The sequence below is a fragment of the Cavia porcellus genome, unplaced genomic scaffold (genome assembly GCF_034190915.1).
Source record: "Cavia porcellus strain 051 isolate PalLab524CR breed Dunkin Hartley unplaced genomic scaffold, mCavPor4.1 scaffold_19, whole genome shotgun sequence".
Taxonomy (NCBI): domain Eukaryota; kingdom Metazoa; phylum Chordata; class Mammalia; order Rodentia; family Caviidae; genus Cavia; species Cavia porcellus.
The window spans coordinates 60,699,701-60,719,337 of NW_026947502.1; the positions used below are offsets into that span (position 1 = coordinate 60,699,701).

General features: G+C 46.3%; 2 protein-coding genes across 10 annotated transcripts in view; both read left to right on the forward strand.

Annotated features, from left to right (window-relative positions):
* Positions 1 to 3,743, forward strand: part of Zhx1 (zinc fingers and homeoboxes 1) — a 41,492-nt gene extending 37,749 nt beyond the window's left edge. For all 8 annotated transcript variants that reach the window (XM_063231142.1, XM_063231146.1, XM_063231140.1 and 5 more), the window contains 2 exons: positions 3,397 to 3,492; positions 3,599 to 3,743. The gene's annotated coding sequence lies outside the window, so the exon portion shown is untranslated. The remainder of the gene's footprint in view (positions 1 to 3,396; positions 3,493 to 3,598) is intronic.
* CUNH8orf76 (chromosome unknown C8orf76 homolog) overlaps positions 1 to 19,637 on the forward strand; it is a 30,569-nt gene that overhangs the window by 3,426 nt on the left and 7,506 nt on the right. For both annotated transcript variants that reach the window (XM_063231147.1, XM_003467389.5), the window contains exons 2-4: positions 3,397 to 3,492; positions 3,599 to 3,742; positions 14,349 to 14,806. In XM_063231147.1, coding sequence (XP_063087217.1) covers positions 3,397 to 3,492; positions 3,599 to 3,742; positions 14,349 to 14,806 — 698 coding nt within the window. The remainder of the gene's footprint in view (positions 1 to 3,396; positions 3,493 to 3,598; positions 3,743 to 14,348; positions 14,807 to 19,637) is intronic.

Genomic DNA, 19,637 nt, shown 5'->3' on the forward strand with positions numbered 1-19,637 from the left:
ACTCCCACCAACAGTGCAGAAGAGTGTAGAAGAGTTCCTTTTTCCCCACAGCCTCTCCACCATTTGTTGTTTATTGATTTCTTGATCTTGGCCATTCTTTCTGGAGTGAGATGGAATCTTGGCATTATTTTAATTTGCCTTTCTCAGGTGACCAGTGATACTGAACATTTTTTCATATGTTTATTTGCCATTTGTATTTCTTTATCTGAGAACTGTGCATTTATCTCAGATCCCATTTTTGGGTTGGGTCTTTGAATTTTGGAGGCTTGATTTTTTTTTTTTTAAATTCTTTATATGTTTTGGATAGAAGTCCTTTGTCTGAGGCATAGTTGGCTAAGATTTTTTTCCCCTAATTTGTGGGTTTTCTTTTCACTCTGTTAGAGATTTCTTTTGGCATGCAAAAAATTTTTAATAAGATGAATCCCAGGTGTTGATTCTGGGAAGTATTTCCTATGCAGTTTGATTTTTGTTCATAAATTCTGTCCCAACTCCTATGTCTTCATGATTTCTACCTACTTTGCCTTCCAGCATATTTAGTGTTTCTGTTTTAATATTTAGATCTTTGATCCATTTTGATTTTAGCTTAGTGTATGGTGATAGGCATGAGTCTGGTTTTAGTTTTCAGCATATGAAGAGCCAGTTTTTCCAGCACCGTTTATTAAAGAGGCTTTCTTTCTTCCAGTGACTATGTTTGGCCCTTTTATCAAAGATAAGGTGCCTAAGTGTGTTTGTAGCTGTGATTATATTTTCTAATCTATTCCATTGATCTTCAGCTCAATTTTTATTCTAGTACCTGCTGATTTTATCACAGAGCTTTATGGTATAATTTCAAGCCAGGGATTTTGATGCGTCCTGCTTTGCCTTTTGTTGCCTAGAATTGTCTTTGCTATTCTAGGCCTCTTCTGGTTCCAGGTGAATTTTAGGAACAATTCCTCTAGATCTGTGAGGTAGGCTAGTGGTGTTTTGATTGGAATTGCATTAAATCTGTATAACAGTTTGGGAGAATGGCCATTTTCACAATGTTTGTTCTTTGTATCCATGAACAAGGAATGTCTTTCCATTCTCTGAAATCCTCTTTGCTTTCTTTCTTCAAAGCACTGTAATTTTCAATGTATAGATCTTTTACTTCCTTTGTTAAATTGATTCCTAAGTATTTCATTTTTTGGATGCTATTGTGAAAGGTGTGGTTTCCCTTATTTCTCTCTCAGTGAGTTTGTTGTTTGTGTACAGCAATGCTATTGATTTTTATTTATCTATTATTTTTGGTACAGGGGATTGAATTCACAAACTTGTGCTTCCCAGACAGGCGTTTTGCCACTGAGCTATAATCCCAGCCCCTGTGATTTTTGAGTGTTGACTTTGTATCCAGCTACATTACTGAATTTGGTTATTACATCTACAGGTATTTTAATGGAGTGTTGGGGGTCTTTTATGTAGAGTATCATGTCCTCTGCAAATAATGATAATTTAACTTCTTCCATTCCTATCCTTATTCCTTTTATTTCTCTCTCTCTGGCTCTCTCATCTGATTGCTCTGGCTAATATTTCTAGAACTATATTGAATAGGAGTGGTGATAATGGACATTCTTGTCTTGTTCCTGATTTTAGGTTGAAGCTTTCATTTTTTGTCCATTTAGGAGGCTGTTGGCTGTTGGTTTATCATATATGGCTTCTATCAGATTGAGGCAAAGACCATCTATTCCGATTTTCCATGGAGTTTTTATCATGAATGAGTGTTGGACTTTGTCAAATGCTTTTTTGCATCTATTGAGATGATCATGTGATTTTTGTCTTTGGCTCTATTGATAGGATATTATATTTATTGATTATATTTATTGAACCATCCTTGTATTCCTAGAATGAATCCACTTGGTTGTGGTGTTTAATCTTCTTGATGATTTGCTGCATTCTGTTTGCTTGTATTTTATTGAGGATTTTTACATCTGTGTTCATTAGGGAGACTGGCCTATAGTTTTATTTTTTGGTTGGATCTTTCTCTGGTTTTGGTATTAAGGTAATACTTGCTTCCAGAATGAGTTTGGGAGAATTGCTTCCGTTTTAATTTCACTGAAGAGTTTGTGGAGTGTTGGCATTAAGTTTTCCCTAAATTTCTTGTAGAATTCAGCAGTGAATCCATCAGGACCTGGGCTTTTCTTTGTTGAATTTCTGGAATGTTGATTATTATATATGTCTGGGTGTAGATTTTTTGGTTATGGCTAATTGGAGTTCTATATGCTTCTCTTATCTGTATGTCAGTTTCTTTTCCCATGCTTGAGAAATTTTCTGCTATTCTCTTTATATCATTTGTGTTGTCGCCTTTTTCATTTACATCTATCATTCTTATATTGTTTTCCTTTGCATTGTCTTGCAACTGTTGAATTGTTATTTCTTGTTTCCTTGTTATTTTTAAAAGATCTTTCCTTTTCCGATTACTAGCTGCAGTCTTATCTTCAAGGTCTCAAAGTCTATCTTCACATTCATTCAGGTGACTTTGCCAGCATTTGATGGAATTTTTCATTTCTTGGATATCTCTTTGAATCTGTTTCATGCCTTCTAAATTTTTCCTATATTGTTCATTCAAGGTTTCCATTATTTTCCAATGCTCCTCTATTTTTTTTAACTATGTCTTTCATTACGTTTATCATTTCTCATTTTACCTTGGAGATTATTTCTGATCTGATTTCCTTTACAGCTTCATGGAGTTGTTTCTTTACTTTAGTTGCTGTCATTTCAGAAATTTCAGGTGTGTGACTTACACTGTCTTCTGTGTTCCTGTCTCTTGGAATTGTTGGAATAGGCTGGAGCTTTGAGATTGCATTTTGCTCTTTTGTTTTATGATTTTCCTGTATTCCCCTGGAGCAGCCAAACGCAAAGTCCCAGTTGCTTCCTGAGTTGGCAATGGCTGTCATTCTGGAGGAGTTCTTCCTGGCTGAGTGGGGGGTATTAGGCAGGCCTTTCCCAGGCCCTGCAGTGCACTGAGACTGAGTGGAGTGCTGGTCAGACCTTTAGCAGGCCCCATCCACGTGGTGTACTGATGCTGTCTGGCTGGTTGCAGTTACTGGGCATGGCTTCACCAGGTCCAGTGGGGTGCAGTGATGCTTCCTGGCTGGGGTGGCATACACTAGCTGGACCTTCGGCAGACTCCACGCAGTGTATTGACAGTCCCCAGCTGGTTGGGGGTTGCTGGTGGGGCCTTGCCCACCTGTGACCATTTTAATAAAAACTAGGCCATCACTGAAATTGTCTGTCTTTGCCTAGTGTTTCCCCTCAGTTTCATCCTGAAGAACTGTCTGTTTTGTAAAAGTTTAACCAGCTATATTATGGAAATCACTTCTAATTGTGAGATGGAAAAGCATGGCTTCCCTCTCAGTAATGTGCTCTTTTCGTGACTTCTAGTGGTTTGATGAAGAAACAGAGAGCAGTGATGATGTGGAAGTTCTCACTGTCAAGAAGTTCAGAGGAGATCTGGCGTACAGACGTCAAGAGTATCAGGTGGGAGTCAGTGCGTGGGACTATGTGGCTTGAAGTGGGGTCTTGGCTGTCAGTTACAGCACATGCAGACATATAACTGGGCACTTCCCCCAACCCCCTTTTGCAGAAAGCGCTACAGGAATATTCCAGCATCTCTGACAACTTGTCCCCTACCAACTTTGCCATGAGAAGAGACGTCCAGGAATCCCAGGCTCGCTGTCTGGCTCACTTGGGAAGGCACCTGGAGGCACTGGAGATCGCTTCCAACTTGGTGAGTGGTTGTAGCAGCCTGTTGATCCGGCCTGCGGATCAATCCGTGGGGTGTACCTGGAGCAGGAATGGGGATTAAATAAAGACATAGGGGAGACAAAGAGAGATGGAAGCAAGTCGAGAGAATCCGATCAAGCCCACTGTTTATTCCAGCCAAGGGTGGGAGGTGGGACAGGAAGAGGCTATGGGGATGAATATAACAGGGTCACTGTCATGTCCGGGTATGTGACATAAGCAGGAGAGGATTATGGTTAATGTAGGCAGACGCAGTGCCCATAGGAGAGAGCTAGGCAGGGAGACAGCAATGGGGCTCCCTACATCTCTTCCCTTTCTATATTATTTAATCAGGAGTATGGCAGGCCCTGCCGGACAGCGTCTGTCTTAGGTCAAAGACCTCATTGCATGAACCCAACCAGGCCTTACCTGTCATGGGCTTGCAGAACAGCAGTTGGTCCTGTGCCTGTCTTAGGTGGCCGATGGAATTAACATGCATGTCCTAGTTGCCTGTCTCTGACTGCCTGTCCATTGCCCCAGGGCAGTTAGGCTGCATCGTCATATGGGCCACTCGTGGGAATTCCTTCCTGGTAGGTTTGTTGATCTGCCATCTCCAGCTGATGATAGTGTACCTGAATGGGCTTTGCCATAAACGTGTCTATCCGGTTATTAATGAGCGTCATAATCCTCTGAAAAATACAAGGACTCACAGAAAGGAGAAGCAATAGGGCAGCTAGGGGACCCAAAAGGGGCGCTAGGTAAGGGAAAAGCTCCCCCCACACACACACACACACATATTGAGAAGGGGCTGGCAGCCATTTGTTGGTGTCTCTGTTGAAGTCATTCTCCTATGTCTTGGAGCTTGCCTCACATAACACTGGACGCAGTCTATTTGGCTGGTGTATGTTCCTCCAGACCGAGAAGAGCCTCTTCCGCAGTCACAGGGGTTCTGTGCATGGCTGTCAGCAGTTGTAGTCTGTTTGGCGGGGTGGTATGGCTCAAGGAGAAGGCTGAGTAGACAGCATAGGGCTCAGGGGAGTTGTGTCACCTGTAAGAGAACACGGGATTGTGCCTCAGGAAATGACATTATTCCTGGGCGTTATATGGGGTCTTTGAAGAACTGTCTACTTGTTTTATGAGGTGCTCAGGTAGCCATCTAGCTTCTCTCTCTTGTTGAGAGTAAACACACACTGAACCTCGTCCCCAGATAAGGACTGGGTCGGGGCCATTCCACATATTGGTTAGTGGGTCCCTCCATAAAGACGCAAACCATGTTTGAGTTTGAGCTCCAAGATGCCGTGGAGCATCCTGAAGCATCCAGGGTCAGAAAATTTAAAATAAAAAGAGCATGTGAAAGGACATTTCTAGGAGACCCCTGGGTTGGGTACCATGTCTCCCTTTTTATTTTATCTATGGTGAATTTAAGGGAACGATGCGCATGTTCAACAATGCCTTGTCCCTGAGGATTATAAGGTATACCTGTGGTGTGGAGAATATTAAGGCGCTTGCAAAATTGAGCGAAGGAGGTGCTGGTATAGCCAGGGCCATTATCGGTCTTGAGCTGTTGAGGACATCCCAGAACTGAGAAGGCTGATGGCATATGGGCTAAAATGTGCCTGGCGGTTTCTCCAGTCTGGAGAGTGGCAAAAATGAAGTCACTGTATGTGCCAATAATGACATGTATATATTTTAGGTTGTCAAACTCATTGAAATGAGTAACGTCCGGGGCTGGGGATTTAGCTCAGCGGCATAAGCACCTGCCTTGAAAGCAGGCAGTCGTGAGTTCCATCCCTGGTACTGATAAAAAGGAAAAAGACGGGGCTGGGGATTTAGCTCAGCGGCATAAGCGCCTGCCTTACAAGCAGGCAGTCGTGAGTTCGATCCCTGGTACCGATAAAAAGGAAAAAGACAAAAAAAAAAGAATAAAAAAAAAAAAGGAAAAAAAAAAAAAAAAGAAATGAGTAACGTCCATTTGCCACAAGGTGCTAGGGATTAAACCTCTTGAGTTGACTCCTAGGTGTTGAACAGGTAAATGGATAGCACAAGAGGGGCAATTTTTTACAATTTGTCTGGCTTGCTCACAGGTAATTTTGTGGAGGAGGCGGAGGGTGTGAGCATTGAGGTGGTGTAGCTGATGGGCCTGTTGGGCCTCAGACACCTTGGAGTCATGAGTCATAAAAACCTGTGCTCGTACAGCAACATCAGCCAAATGATTTCCTCAGGCAAGGGGCCCAGGGAGGTTGGAATGGGCCTGCACATGACCAATAAAGAACTTATGACGGCGAAGCCATATGAAGTGTTGTAATTGTTTGAACAAATTTGCAGCTGGGGAAGCATGACAGATGGTAGCAACAGTCTCCAATAATGGAACAGACTGAGCAAGGTAAGCACTGTCAGTATACAAATTAAAGAGTCGGTCGGAGTAAGCGGTAAAGGCTGCAAGAATAGCTTGTAACTCTGCTGATTGGGCAGAGGAGGTGTCTGGAGGGTAAAAACATTGTCTTGGGATACATAAGCAGCCCTGCCGGAGGAGGAGCCATCAGTGAATAACACCAGGGCCCCTGGAAGAGGTTGTGGAGCTGTGATCTTAGGGAATATAAATGGGTGACGGTTGGCAAAGTCAGCCAGCTTATTTGGAGGGTAATGATTGTCGATAGTCCCTGAAAAGGAAGCTAAGGCAATAAGCCACACTTCCGTAGTCTGAAGTAGCCAATCTATTTGGTCCTTTGTAAAAGGTTGAATGATAATGTCTGGTTCTTTGCCAAAATAACATTTTCCTTGCTTTCTACCCTGAATTATTAGGTCTGAGACAGCCTGGAAATAAAGCAGGAGTGTTCTTTTTGGGGAGACTGATAAATGGACCCACATGAAGGGAGCTTGTTGCCAGAACACTGCTGTGGGACAAAGCTTTGTATTAAAAATGAGAAATTGTAAAGGCTCATTGTAGTACATAAAGGAAACAGTTTGTTGAGCAATAGCGTCTTCTACTTTACTGAGCGCTCTCCTGGCATGAGGTGTAAGCTCTCAGGGGGAGGTTGGATCTATGTCTCCCCGAAGCAGCTCATAAAGGGGCTGTAAATCATGTTTAGTTAGTTTTAAAAATGGTATGAACCAATTAATGTCTCCCAATAGTTTTTGGAAGTCATGAAGTGTTCTGAGGCCATCAAGCCTCAGTTGGGGCTTTGGAGAGAGTACTTGAGTGCCACGTAACTGAAAACCCAAGTATGTATATGGATCAGTAAACTGTACTTTATCAGGGGCTATTTGAAGTCCAGCCTCTTGTAAGGCAACCTGTAAGCCCTGGTAGCACCATAGGGTTTGGTTTTGGTCATCTCCTGCCAAGAAGATATCGTCTATATAATGGGTAATATAGATATGTGGCCAATGATCTCTGACTGGCTGTATCGCAGTGGCTACAAAAGACTGACATAGCATAGGGGAATTAGCCATCCCTTGTGGGAGGACTCACCATTGAAATCTGTGCATAGATGCTCTGAAATTAATTGATGGAAGGCTAAAGGCAAAACGTTTTTGGTCATCTGGATGCAAGGGAATAGAAAAAAAGCAATCTTTAAGATCTATAACAATTTTAAAATAACCTAAAGGTATAGCACTAGGTGAAGGGAGGCCTGGCTGTAATGGCCCCATTATGACCATAGTCTTGTTTATCACCCTGAGGTCTTGTAGTAGCCTCCATTTACCTGATTTTTTTTAATGACAAAAATGGGAGTATTCCATGGTGAATCACTAGGTATTATGTGGCCTGCATTTTTTTTTAAATTTTTTTTTTTGTCTTTTTCCTTTTTATCAGTACCAGGGATCAAACTCACGACTGCCTGCTTGCAAGGCAGGCGCTTATGCTGCTGAGCTAAATCCCCAGCCCCTGTGGCCTGCATTTAACTGGTCCTGCACCAGCTGTTGAGCAGCCATAAGTTTTTCAGAGGTAAGGGTCCACTGATCGACCCATACCGGCTCTTCTGATAGCCATGTAATTTGTTTAGCATGGATTGCAGGAGTGTCAATGGCCCCTATGAAAAATGGCCTAACCCAGCTTTGGCATTGTTAGGGGTGGGAATAATGGGATCAGTAATGCCCATGTTATTTTTTCCTAGCCCTTATTAAGCATTTGCACTGTTGCAACATTATTAGGGCTTCCCATAATTAATCCCATTTGGGAGAGTAGGTCTCTTCCCCATAAATTAAGAGGCAGACTCTCTATGACATAAGGTTGTAAGTGTCCCTGATTACCTTCTTGATCTCCCCAAACCAGTTGTTTGGAACTGCATTGTGGATTTTTTGAGCGTCCAATCCCTTGGAAGTGTGTTAAGGTTGTTTCTAAAGGCCAGGCAGTAGGCTACTTCTCCTTTTTGATAATGGTAACATCTGTGCCCATATCAAAGAGGCCTGAGAAACTTTTTCCATGTAAATATAGAGTCATGAGGGGCTTTTCTTTGGAGATACATTGGGCCCAATATACATCAGAAGTTCCAGGAAGGGAGTCCCCCCTATAGGGAGTTATGGATTTGTTAGACGTTTGAGCCAACGGCAGTAGCAGCAATTGAGCAAGGCGTTGCCTTGTCCTAACTGGTATGACACCGACAAGGGGAGAAACCATGACTTTTATTTCCCCTGTGTAATCACTATCTACTGTCTCGGGCAGAACTTGTAATCCTTTAAGTGTAGTGCTACTACGTCCAATAATAAGTCTACTACGTCCAATAATAAGTCCAAAAGTCCCAGGGGGAGGGGGCCATAGATTCCTGAGGGCATGACCTAGACACCCATGTCAGGGTTTAATACTGTGTTGGAGGTGGAACAGAGGTCCAACCCTGCACTCCCTGGGGTTGCCCTGAAGAGGTCTGAAATGGATTGTTTTGTGCTGGGACAAACCTTGGAGCTCCAGGGGTTTGTCCGAAATTGGGGGCCTGGGGCTGGCCCTGTATCCTGTTTCCCTGCGGGGGAAGAGGGTTATGGTGAACATCTCTTTTGGATCTGCACTCATTAGCCCAGTGGTCTCCTCGCTTGCATCTAGGACATAGCCCTGGTTTTTTTGTAGAGGACTGATTTTGATTTTTACTTTTGCAATCACAAGCCGTGTGGCCACTTTGGCCACATTTGAAACAAGCGGCATCTTTTTTAGAACGAGAGAGGGGCTGTTTAACTATGCAACCTTGTTGTGTCGTGGCCATGGCTAGGCCTTGATAAACCAGCCCAATATCTGTACATAAGTGGATATAACCCGCTAGGTCCTCTTTTTTGCGATGTGGTCGAATTGCAGCCTGACAAGCTGAGGTTGCATTTTCATAAGCCAATTGTTTGACTAGGGCAGAGTTTGTTTCTGTGGAGCTGAAAAGACGCTCTGCCACCTGTAGGAGGTGATCGACAAAGTCCGAAAAGGGCTCCTCAGGCTTTTGTTTTATTTGGGTGAGAGTAAGGTAGGCTCGCCTCCTGAGGGGAACTGTTTCCACGCTCTAGTGGCTGCCATATTAATCTGGGCAAAGAGGCCCGAATCGAACCGCATTTGGGTCTCTTTTGTGGTGAAATCTCCTGTTCCTGTAAGCATAGTGAGAGTCCAGGGGTTTAGCCGTGCGGCATTATCTCTGGCTATGCCCTCGCATTGATCAAAAAATTCAGATTTCCATAATAGATAATTGCCTCTGGAGAGGGTGGCTTTTGCTAAGTCTTTCCACTCATTAGGAATAATCCAGCCCTGAGTCAAAGAATCTAGAACCGCAATGGTGTAGGCGGCAGTCGGGCCATATTGAGAGACTGCGGCCTTTAACTCTTTTAAGGCTGTCATGGTGAGAGGTGTGTGTGTGTGTATCCTAACAGCTTGTGGTTCAGTGCCCTCTTCAACATCCCGCGGGGGAACAAGGGCCTCCATAACTGGGAATGCCATTTTGGGCTGGCTGCCGGAGGCAGGCGCCATTTTAAGAGCACCACGAGGCTTGCCGGAGGCAGGCGCCATCTCAAGGGCACTATAAAGCTGTGTAGCTCGGAGGGCCTGCAATTAAATTGAAAGATTTTGGCATTCTTTTTCTAACTGTATCTGTTTTAAAAGATCCCTTTTTCTTTGCTCTAATTCCGCTAACGTGCTAGAAGGTTGAGGGCAGATGCTAAGTGCATCATCATAGTCAGGGGACGGTCTAATAGCGGCCGGTGCTGCAACAGGGTCAGGGTGATATGTAGAGGCTTGTTGTGCTAGTTTTTCCCAGTTGACCTCCTGAAAACGAGAGAGGCCGGGGTATAAAGGCTTTTATAAATCCCCAATTCCCCATGGAGGCACGGGGGGTGGCAGGCCACCATCCTGGAACCTGTTGATCATGTCAACAGGAGGAAGTGGCGGCAGATCGCCATGTAGGAGGACCTCTGACAGGCCATCATCCTCTGCATCTGAGAAATCAGAGGCTTCAGATTTTTCTGAGGATGGTTTTGACGTAGAATTAACAGAGTCGCGCAGGGCAGGCCTCACCTTGTGCGACCGTCTCCTCAATCTGAGGATCTGCATGCCGCTGGGCAAGCAGCTCAGAGATTAAATTGTAAAGGTGGTCACCGGCACCTTTTCTGGACCGAAAACTCTATAATAATCTTTTAAAGCATCTCTTACTCTATTCTACCTCTTGGTATCTATAGAACCCTCTAGGGGGAACCAGGGGCAAACCTTATGAATAAATTGAAAATACTGCAATAATTCTTTTGTTCTAACCCTTACCTCTCTTGTCTTTAACGCCTTTATAAGGCCTCCCACGAACAATTCGTGTTCGCTCAATGCTTGACCCATGTCCGGGAAAGGGAATGGGGTCGCCGTTCACTCACCGTGACTCGGTCAGGCATGCCGGGTAATCGTCTGCATAGGCCTCAGTACTAGATTTAATGTCCTGTTGCTTTTAGCTTTAATCCTTGATTCAGTTTGCTCACTCCTCACTGCGGTCTCTGGTTCACTTTGCTTTCACTTTCAATTAAGCTGGCTGTCTCGAACGGCTCCCTCGTTGACTCCGTGCCAGGAGCCCCACGTCGGGCGCCACTTGATCCGGCCTGCGGATCAATCCGTGGGGTGTACCTGGAGCAGGAACGGGGATTAAATAAAGACATAGGGGAGACAAAGAGAGATGGAAGCAAGTTGAGAGAATCTGATCAAGCCCCCTGTTTATTCCAGAAGTGATTACATCTTTTATAGGCCAAGGGCGGGAGGTGGGACAGGAAGAGGCTATGGGGATGAATACAACAGGGTTACTGTCGCGTCTGGGTATGTGACGTAAGCAAGAGAGGATTATGGTTAATGGAGGCGGACGCAGTGCCCATAGGAGAGAGAGAGGCAGGGAGGCAGCTATGGGCTGTCGCTCGGCTCCCTACAGCCCCTTGCTACTCTAGATGCTCCTGGGAGGGAAGGATGGTGAGAGGATGAGAAAATAAAGGGAGAGAGCTGAGGTCAGGTGGAGCCTTCTCTCCTGATGGGAGAAAAGGGATGCTCAACCACTACAACACCTTTATTTGTACCCTCAGAAGGCTGATGTCAGTTTCAACCCCCCTGCCTAGCAACTTGTTTGCTGGGTTGGCCTGGACCCCTTGTCTTCTTGGAGCTGGAACAAGTGTTTGCATGGCTTGCTTTGGGCTTTCTGTGTTTGCAGAGCTGGCCTTCCTTTACCCCAGCATGTGATCAGTATCCAACTTCAGTGACTCCCTATAAGTGTTTTTATTACTTTTCTTTACCAAGGGCAGTCAACGGTTTATTTTCTAGAAACAAAGCAAAAAGAAATTTCTTATTAGCAGAATCAGTGGGTTTGGATAAGCAAAAGAAATCATTAGAATTTTATTTTGAACAATTTGGAGATTTGAATATAATCCTTTCTTTTAATATTTTTTCTGTGTTAAGCTCAAAAATTTTCATGGTTTGGAAAAATCTCATTTGCACAGGTTTTACCCTTTTGAGGAGTGTATACATTACGAGTGATCTCACCCCCTTTTATTCTTTAAGATTTTAGGCTTTGTTTTCCAAAATTTCTACAATGAATCATACATTATTCCTATAAATAGAAAAAAGTTATAAAAACATGACTAAATACCAAGCTGAGCTTAATAATCATTTTCATAGCCACGCATGAGGTGCATAACTGTAATCCCAGCTCTTAAGAGGCTGAGGCAGGAGGATCGCTGAGAGTTTGAGACCTGCCTGGGCTATATAGCAAGACCCTGTCTCAAAAAGCAAGCAACAACAATAAAAAGTGCTTTTCATTTTTAAATAGAATTTGCAGAACTTTTTTAAGGGGTAAAGAAAGGCAGTTGTTTGTAATTGTAGATTCTGTTTTGTGTTTAGATTAAGGCAGTTGTGGCTTACTTGTGTAGGTTTTGTGTAAACTGAAATGGGAGTTAGTCCAGGTCGCCCAGTCTTAGCATGTGAAGAACAGTATTGCCCTGCGAGGGCATTGGTGAGCCCTATTGGCATGGCCTGCCTGTAGGGTCTTTCTCTACCTCATCACGAGGAGCCCACCGCAGGACTGCGAGCTCTATTAGCGCAACTGGGCACTTTCTTTTTTCTTGTTTCCTCTCTCTCAGTGGAAATGATCTCTAGAGCAGGAATGTGCCGTTTGTCTTTGCCCTCCCGTGCCTTACTAACTGTGCTCCCTCTTAAGCAGAAGGGGCCCGAGTCGCCTTGCCAAGCCAGCTTGACTGAGAGCTGTGAGCCGGGGGCATGAACCAGCTCACCTAGATTCCCTGCTCTGTGTGCTGCAGCAGTGGGCTTCGGTGCCTGCTCTAGAGCCATTGCTGCTCTGCTGCCCTGCCACCTTCCTGTCCCCTGTCACCCTGGGGCTCAGCCTCTTTGCCTCGCTTGCTGGTCACAGGCAGTGACAGCTGGAGGTGCAGCGGGGGCTGGTGGTCCCTGTGGTCCCCTCAGTGTACCTATGTCTGTGGCTGAGAGGAGGATTTATGGCTGTGAATGGATGCCTGGTCTCTAGAGCAGGAGGGGCCCCCGGCAGGAGAGCATGGTCCAGAGGGCCCTGGGGTCTGTCTGCATGCCCGGGGCTGCATGTCAGCCTGGGGGGCACTGCCGTTACCCCAGTGCCACTTGCCGTCACGCGGCTCCCTTACTGCCTGCTAACTGCGTGTATTGTGTTCTAAAATTTCTTCCTTATTCGGGATCCTTTTTCTTTTGCTGTTCTCATCCATGTCTTTTTTTCTCCCTGTGGTTTTATCCTCTGACATTCTGTGTGGGGAGAAGTCAGTATGTAATTTTCAACAAAATAGACAGCAAGTCTATACTGTAGTATACCTAACCTTCTTGTGACTTGGTTGCCTTGTCTATAAAATGAGAATGATAGAGTTTTACAAGATTCTCTGGGTTAAATGAGTAAAACACTTGGAATAGTGCTCTGCGTGTAGTTAGTACTTAAAATATGGTAACTGTCATTTTCTTAAAGGAGTATAGTATTTTGGAAAAATTCCTCAAATTAATTTAAATGGAATTTAGTTTACAATGAGGAGTATGTTAATCTCGTGTGATCACAACCAGAGCACCAAAATCGTAGCCTGTTTTGAATAGCACAAAGCACTGAAGACAGGAGGCTGTGTGATGCCTGATTAGAAATCGAAGGGGATTCACTGCTCAGTTGGTGGCCCACGAGCTGTGCTGTCTAGGAGGTCAGCATGGAGCAGAGGCTTTCGGATCTCATAGGAGCGTGAGGAGGACAGATGGGAGAATGAGACAAGGTAGAGTCTGTTCTCGAGAGGCTCAGTCTCTCCTGTAAGCTGTGTGGGGTTTTGTTTCCTGTCTTCTGCCTCAGTCTGGAATGTACTGAGCCTGCAAGGCCTAGCACTGTCAGGCTCCCAGCCTCTCTGGGCCGTGTATGGGGATTTGGGCATGTGCTCAGGTGCAGCTCTGAGTGGAGCTGGACCTGGGTGCCGCAGGCCAGGCCTCCTCAGTTCAGCGAGAAGGTACCTTCCTGCCCTGTCTCTGAGGCACTAACGCACAGAGAGCAGGCCTGCTTTTCCCGATGGAGGGCATTCATCACGTGGCCGCGGAGGCAGTGGGTGGTGACTTTGGCTGTGGAGATCTGGAAAAGTCTCCGGTCAGATGCCACCAAGCAGCCTCCTCTGGCCTTGGTACTAGTTAGTGTAGGAGGCATTTGGTTTCTGTTGCGATGCTGCACGAAGTGTTGAAAATGTGCAGGTGGAGTGTGTTCATATCCTCAAGGAAATTACCTTTTGGGTTTTTAGAAAGCTTGGAATATTAAAATGGAATCATTAGCCCAGGGCCTAAGAAAATTGGCTAGAGTCTTCAGATATGTGGCCAAAAAGGAGATTGTAATACAAATCAGAAAGAAACTCACTTATGTTTTTGGTGCTGGACTGTGTCAGTCACTGTCACGTGACTTGTCATGTTGCTATGTCGGTAGGACGTTGACTGCGACCAGCAGCGGTTTTGCTAGGGAGTGCATCTTTCTCTAGGTCTGCTTTCCAAGGAGATCGGTATGTTTCGTTCTTTTGCCTTGTACAGCTATTGAAAGATACTTCTAAGTTACATCCTATTTGGGTTTTCAGGCATCTTCATTTTTATAAATGGAAAACATTTTGCAGTTTATGGTTATCTTTTGTCTGTTTGTTTGTTTCCTTCACAGGAAAATAAAGCAACCAACATAGACCACTTGACTGCTGTGCTCTACCTCCAGTTTGGTATTTGTTCGAGTTGGCCAAACTTGGAGAAAATGATCTGCTGCCTGCAGAAGATGATCGCTCTGCATCCGTTTGATCCTTGGACCTGGGGCAAGTTGGCAGAGGCTTACCTGAGCCTGGGGCCAGCTCCTTCGCCATCTTCTGCATCACTTCAGGGACACAACAGTTTCACTTCCAGTGACAAAACTATCCAATCTGCCTTTCCACATTCACAAAGAGACTGTCTTTTGTGTTTTCCTGAAACCTTGCCTGAGAGCTCTGTGTTTTCCATGGAAGCAAGAAGAGGTAATAGCCAGAAACACGAGAACACCCTGGAAAGGATTCCAAACAGTGGGGCAGAGAAGAGTGGGAGCACGTTGCCCGAGACACAGATGAAAGCATGCGCCTCTTTGATGCGTGCCAGGTGGGCCTTGGGTACGGTGCTGTGTGGGAGTTGCTCGGGGAGAAGGGTGACTTTCTGGGCACTTGGTACGTAGTTTTGGGTTTTTCTTAGGATCCAGGCAGAACTCTGAACTGTGTCACTTGGTGTGAAGGCTTTAGAAATACTGTATTTGCTCAGGAATACAACTGTGTCAGTGCTCAAGGGACAATGTTAGAAGTGGATGACACTGAGAAATTAGGAAAAGAAAATGTAGAAAGCGCTAAAAAGGGAAGAAGAGCCACTTCTAAGAAGGCATTTCTTGCCGATACATCCTGTAAAGTCTGGAAGGAGTCACTCTTGTGTTTAAATTGCTGATATTGGGAATAAGCAGTGCTTAGTTCATTTCACAGAGGACTCCCGTGCTTTGCTTTGGTCCTGGGATGGTGATGGTGAACCTTTTAGAGACTGAGTGTCCCAACTATAACGCTGAACCCATGTACTTATCTCAAAGTGCCAGCACTGCAGTTAAACCTGAATGGGGAGGTTTCAACTTAGGAAAAACAATTGCTGTCTGCTGCTCAGCTGCAGGGGGCACCTTGCTCCTGTGCCGACAGAGGGGTTGGTGTGCCCACCACAGCATGCGTGCCACAGGTTCACCACACTGCCCCAGGGCCTCTGAGAACTGTGGGTGCTCATGGGACGTGAATTTGAGAAAACGCTGGGGAAATACACTTGACTCCCCTCTATAATTTACAAGAGAATAAAAGGACACTTTGATGAGAACATAGAGGTTATTTTTAACTCTGGGAAATCCCACAAATAGTGACAGTGAGGGTCAACCAAGAAATGGCAGATATTACAATTTGCTGGGTGATTATTTGGCATTGACTCTCTCACTTTTTATTTCAAAGCATAGGTACCAGGTCCTTGGTTGGTGCTAGAATCATTTTTCTTTTCTTTCTTTTTTTTTTTTTTTTTTTTTTTTTTTTTAAAGCAGTTCCACTCCTTTCAGTGTTCACTGCACAGGGAAAATAGATGTCCTGTGGGGACTGGCCCACGGACACTAAGCAGCCTATCAGCTGGCGAGTGGGGTTCGTTTGGACCCACACAAGGGGGGCTGCAGGACAGGAAGATGAGTGTCTTTCCAGGAGACAAACCGGGTGCCTGGGGAAAAGCGGTCCCCACTGACTACTGGGGGCTCTGTGGACATCGTTTCACCTTAATCTTCACGACTATTTGGGGTACACATTGGGGCTCCACTTTATAACAAGGGAGCTGTTAAAATCATTCCCACAGCAGCATGGCTTTGAAGGCCAGGGCCAGGCCATCATCTTCCCAGAGAAAGAAAATTTCCCATGGAGAGGAAGGGCAGGCACGGTGGAGGCCAAGTGCATAGGGGCAAGGGCAGGGCAGAGCAGTTGCTTTGTCTGGCAGCGAGAGCACCAGGATTGCAGGTGGCGGAGGAAGCAGGAGGCAGGCCTTGGGAGTCAGATCTGACAGGTGAACATAGTCAACTGTGATCATTTGGCAGAGGAGCCTGGCCACATACAGGTTTCCTGAGCTGTTGATTCCCACGTGCCTCGTCCTGACAGGTTGCAGAAGGGGCAGCACCTGCCTTGAGGGGCCGTGGAACTGGAGCTCCCGAAGTCCTCGCTCTGTTGCCTCATGTGTTGGGGGCACTTGGGACATATTAGCTGTTGGTCTTTCCATTGTTTTGGTTGATGAGATGGCACATGAAGTGCCATCTCGAAGGGTTTGGTCCTTGTGTCGAAGGCCAGGCGAGTCTGTCAGATTTTTTGGAGCACTGTGATCAAGGCTGCCATGTAGAGGGAGACAGGAGACCCAGTGGAGGGTGCTGTGGGGAGGAAGGGGCACCCTTGAGGAGCAATGGGGTGATGGTGGGGCTGACCAGCAAAGTCAGCAGCAGAAGAGGGTGTCTTTGCAGTGTGGAATAGACAGGACTTGTGACCAGGGGATGGTGGTAGGGAGAAGGCAGAGACTTAGGAGACCCCGGGGTTTGTTGTCCCGGAACTCAGCCTGCGAGGCAGGGTAGATCCGGGGCTGAGAGCGGCTTGCCTGGTGTGCCACACTTGGGGTGCCTTTGGGACAGCCAGCTGGCGTCAGGCTGAGGAGAAGGGAGCGGTGCTGAGGAGTGGGAGGGAGAGCAGCCGGGTGGCCTTAGACAGGACTTCATGACTGTGGAGGAAGCAGTTTCAGTCCGAGTGGACCGACGAGGCTGCTTGCTGAGAGCTGAGGAACGAGGACGTGCAGAGAGAGGAGACAGGGTGAGCTGTGATTCTCAGTACTGACGATGAGAAGAGGAAGGCGGGTGGGGAAAGGCTCACGAGTGTGAGCACTTTGCCCACCAGGTCCTGCGCCTTCAGGAGACTGTGCGTCCCCCTGGAGCTCACGTGGCAGTACGCGTCATTTATCCAGAAAAGAAAGCTATGTCACACGGTTTGGGAGGTTGGGATGCCTACCGTCGAGCTGCCAGGCGCTGGGGGGGGTCCTTCCTGCCACGCGTAGCACGGCGCAGGCCTTGCGTGGGACAGTGTGCATGCGCGCGTGCACCGGGGAGAGCGTGTATGCGTGGGAGAGGAGTGGAGGGAGCGCGTCCCTCCCTCAGGCACTCTCCAGAGCTGTGCGTTAGCTCACTGCCGCCGTCGCCCGAGGAGCCGCAGCTGTCCGTGCCACCGCAACTGCGGTGAAGTCCCAGCCTCAGTGTGGGAGCACATGCAGACCCCGCAGCATTTCTTCCGGAGCAGGGAGCTTTGGGTTGTCCCACATCTTCCCCTCCAGGGCCGGCTGTGGCACGTGCAGCTGGCTGAGCTGGTTCTCCTGTCCAGGCCTCCTGCCCTGCCAACCTTTTCCCTCAGAGTCTCCATCCTGTCCTTGACAGGAGGCCTTGGCTTGTGCAGTGGCACAGGCAGACTTCCGGGCCACCCATCTGAGGAGACACTGCACCGCTCTCTTGATCATTTTTTCATAGCACTTGCCACTCACTACCTGAAATGAATCTCTTTCCTTCTTTCTTCTCGTCTTCTTCCCTTCCTTCCTCTCTTTTCCCTGCCTGCCTGCCTCCTTTCCTTTCCCCAGTCTCCCCACGTGTTTTCTTCTTTCTAGTACTGGGGATTGACCACACTGAGCTATGTATGTCTCAGTTTTTTTTACTATTTTAGGACAGGGTTTCACGAAGTTGCCCAGATTGGCCCCAACATGGGATCCTCGTAACACAGCCTCTTGAGGTGCTAGGATCCCAGGTGTGTGCCACTCGGCCCAGTCACTGCCTGAAACCTTTTCTGTCTCTTCTCTCGTTCCATCCTGTGAGACAGGGACCTTTCACTCACCAGTCTCTCTGTGTCTGGAGCTAGCATTCCTCTGTGGAAGTAAGAGAATCGGAGAGCTGAGTGCCTCTGGGAGTAGCAGCTGTGGCCAGTGAGGCCTCCGGGTGATGGGAAAAACCTATACCTTCACAGCTGCAAAAAGGAGTCTAGGGAGGAATGAGAGAGGGGAGGCAGTCAGGATCCTGACAGGACAGGAGGGGTCCTCAGAGGTTTGGTGCTACTTTGGGTGATCAGGGTGTACCTGTGAAGCTGTCCAGTCCTTGAGCTCTGTTGTAAACCAGATAATGAATATTGTGATCCAAGTGCTATAATCCTTCTTTTAATCTTCTTTACGATTTGAAAAGTTATATCTGTAATCCCATTGAGACCTTATTGGAATCCCAGCAAGTTAATTTTAATCTGCCGCCACCAATGCAACCCATGAGGAGAGTAAAAGACACCAAGACAAAGCTGAGGGCAGTCAAGGGGTCCTAAGCCTGATCCAAGTGAGGATATATGGACAAAGGCCTTGATCCAAGGCCTGTCTCAGAATTCATTATCTTGTGAAGAAGAGGGTGGCTCAGGAATGAGTGAAAGTGAGGATGGTGGGAATTAGGTAACTTGAGCTGGCAAGGTGGGGGGAAAAGCATCTTTACAAAACGCAGGGAGATAAGCAGAAAGACCAATCTGCGTAACTTGATTGAACTAGCATATGAAGAATTTAGGAGGCTTTTGCTTCAGTTTTTCTTTTTAAAAAATTTTTATTTAAAGAGACTAAAACCAAGCAAAATAAAACAGAATAAAACCAACCAAAACCAGTGTAAATGACACAGGACTTCAAAACAGTAGGAAATCAATAGTGATTACCATAATGCTGCTTGTTGTCTTCAAAATAGTTGCAGGTATCTCAGACATAGTAAAAATCAAACAAAACAGAACAGAAGAGAACCAATAAAAACAAAACAACGCAATAAAGGACTTCAAAACAAAATGAGTAAATCCAAAATGGCTACCACAGTAGATCTCGTTATCTTTGAAATAGCTGCCCATGCCATTGGATATAATAAAATCAAACAACAAAAATGATACAGGACTTCAAGACAAGACCATAGGGAATTAACATCGGCTGTCACCATCAGAAGGAAGAGATCCCCATAGATGCCACACTGCGTACCCTTGTTCTCTGAGTAGGTGATCAGACCAGTGGCCCTGGACCTGTAAGGTCAGTGAAACACCTAGCACTACAAGGGTTAAATTGTGTTTCACCTCAGTACTGTCACCACAGCCTGTGTTCTCTGCATCCGCTGGTTGCTCGTGGCAGCGGATGGGGGTGACCTCTCGTTTCCCAGCCTGTGTGCTGGAAGAGGCTGGCATCTGGCTCTTCCCCCAGCCGCCTTCAGTTTCTGATATGTACACTTTTGTACCCTGGGGAGTCATAGCCTCTTTATTTCGAGGCTCATGCCCAGCTGGCGTTCTTGGAGCTGAGTGGCTCTGCCATCTCGTGTGCTCGGATCCTTTACAGAGAGCACGATGTGAGGAAACGGGAGACT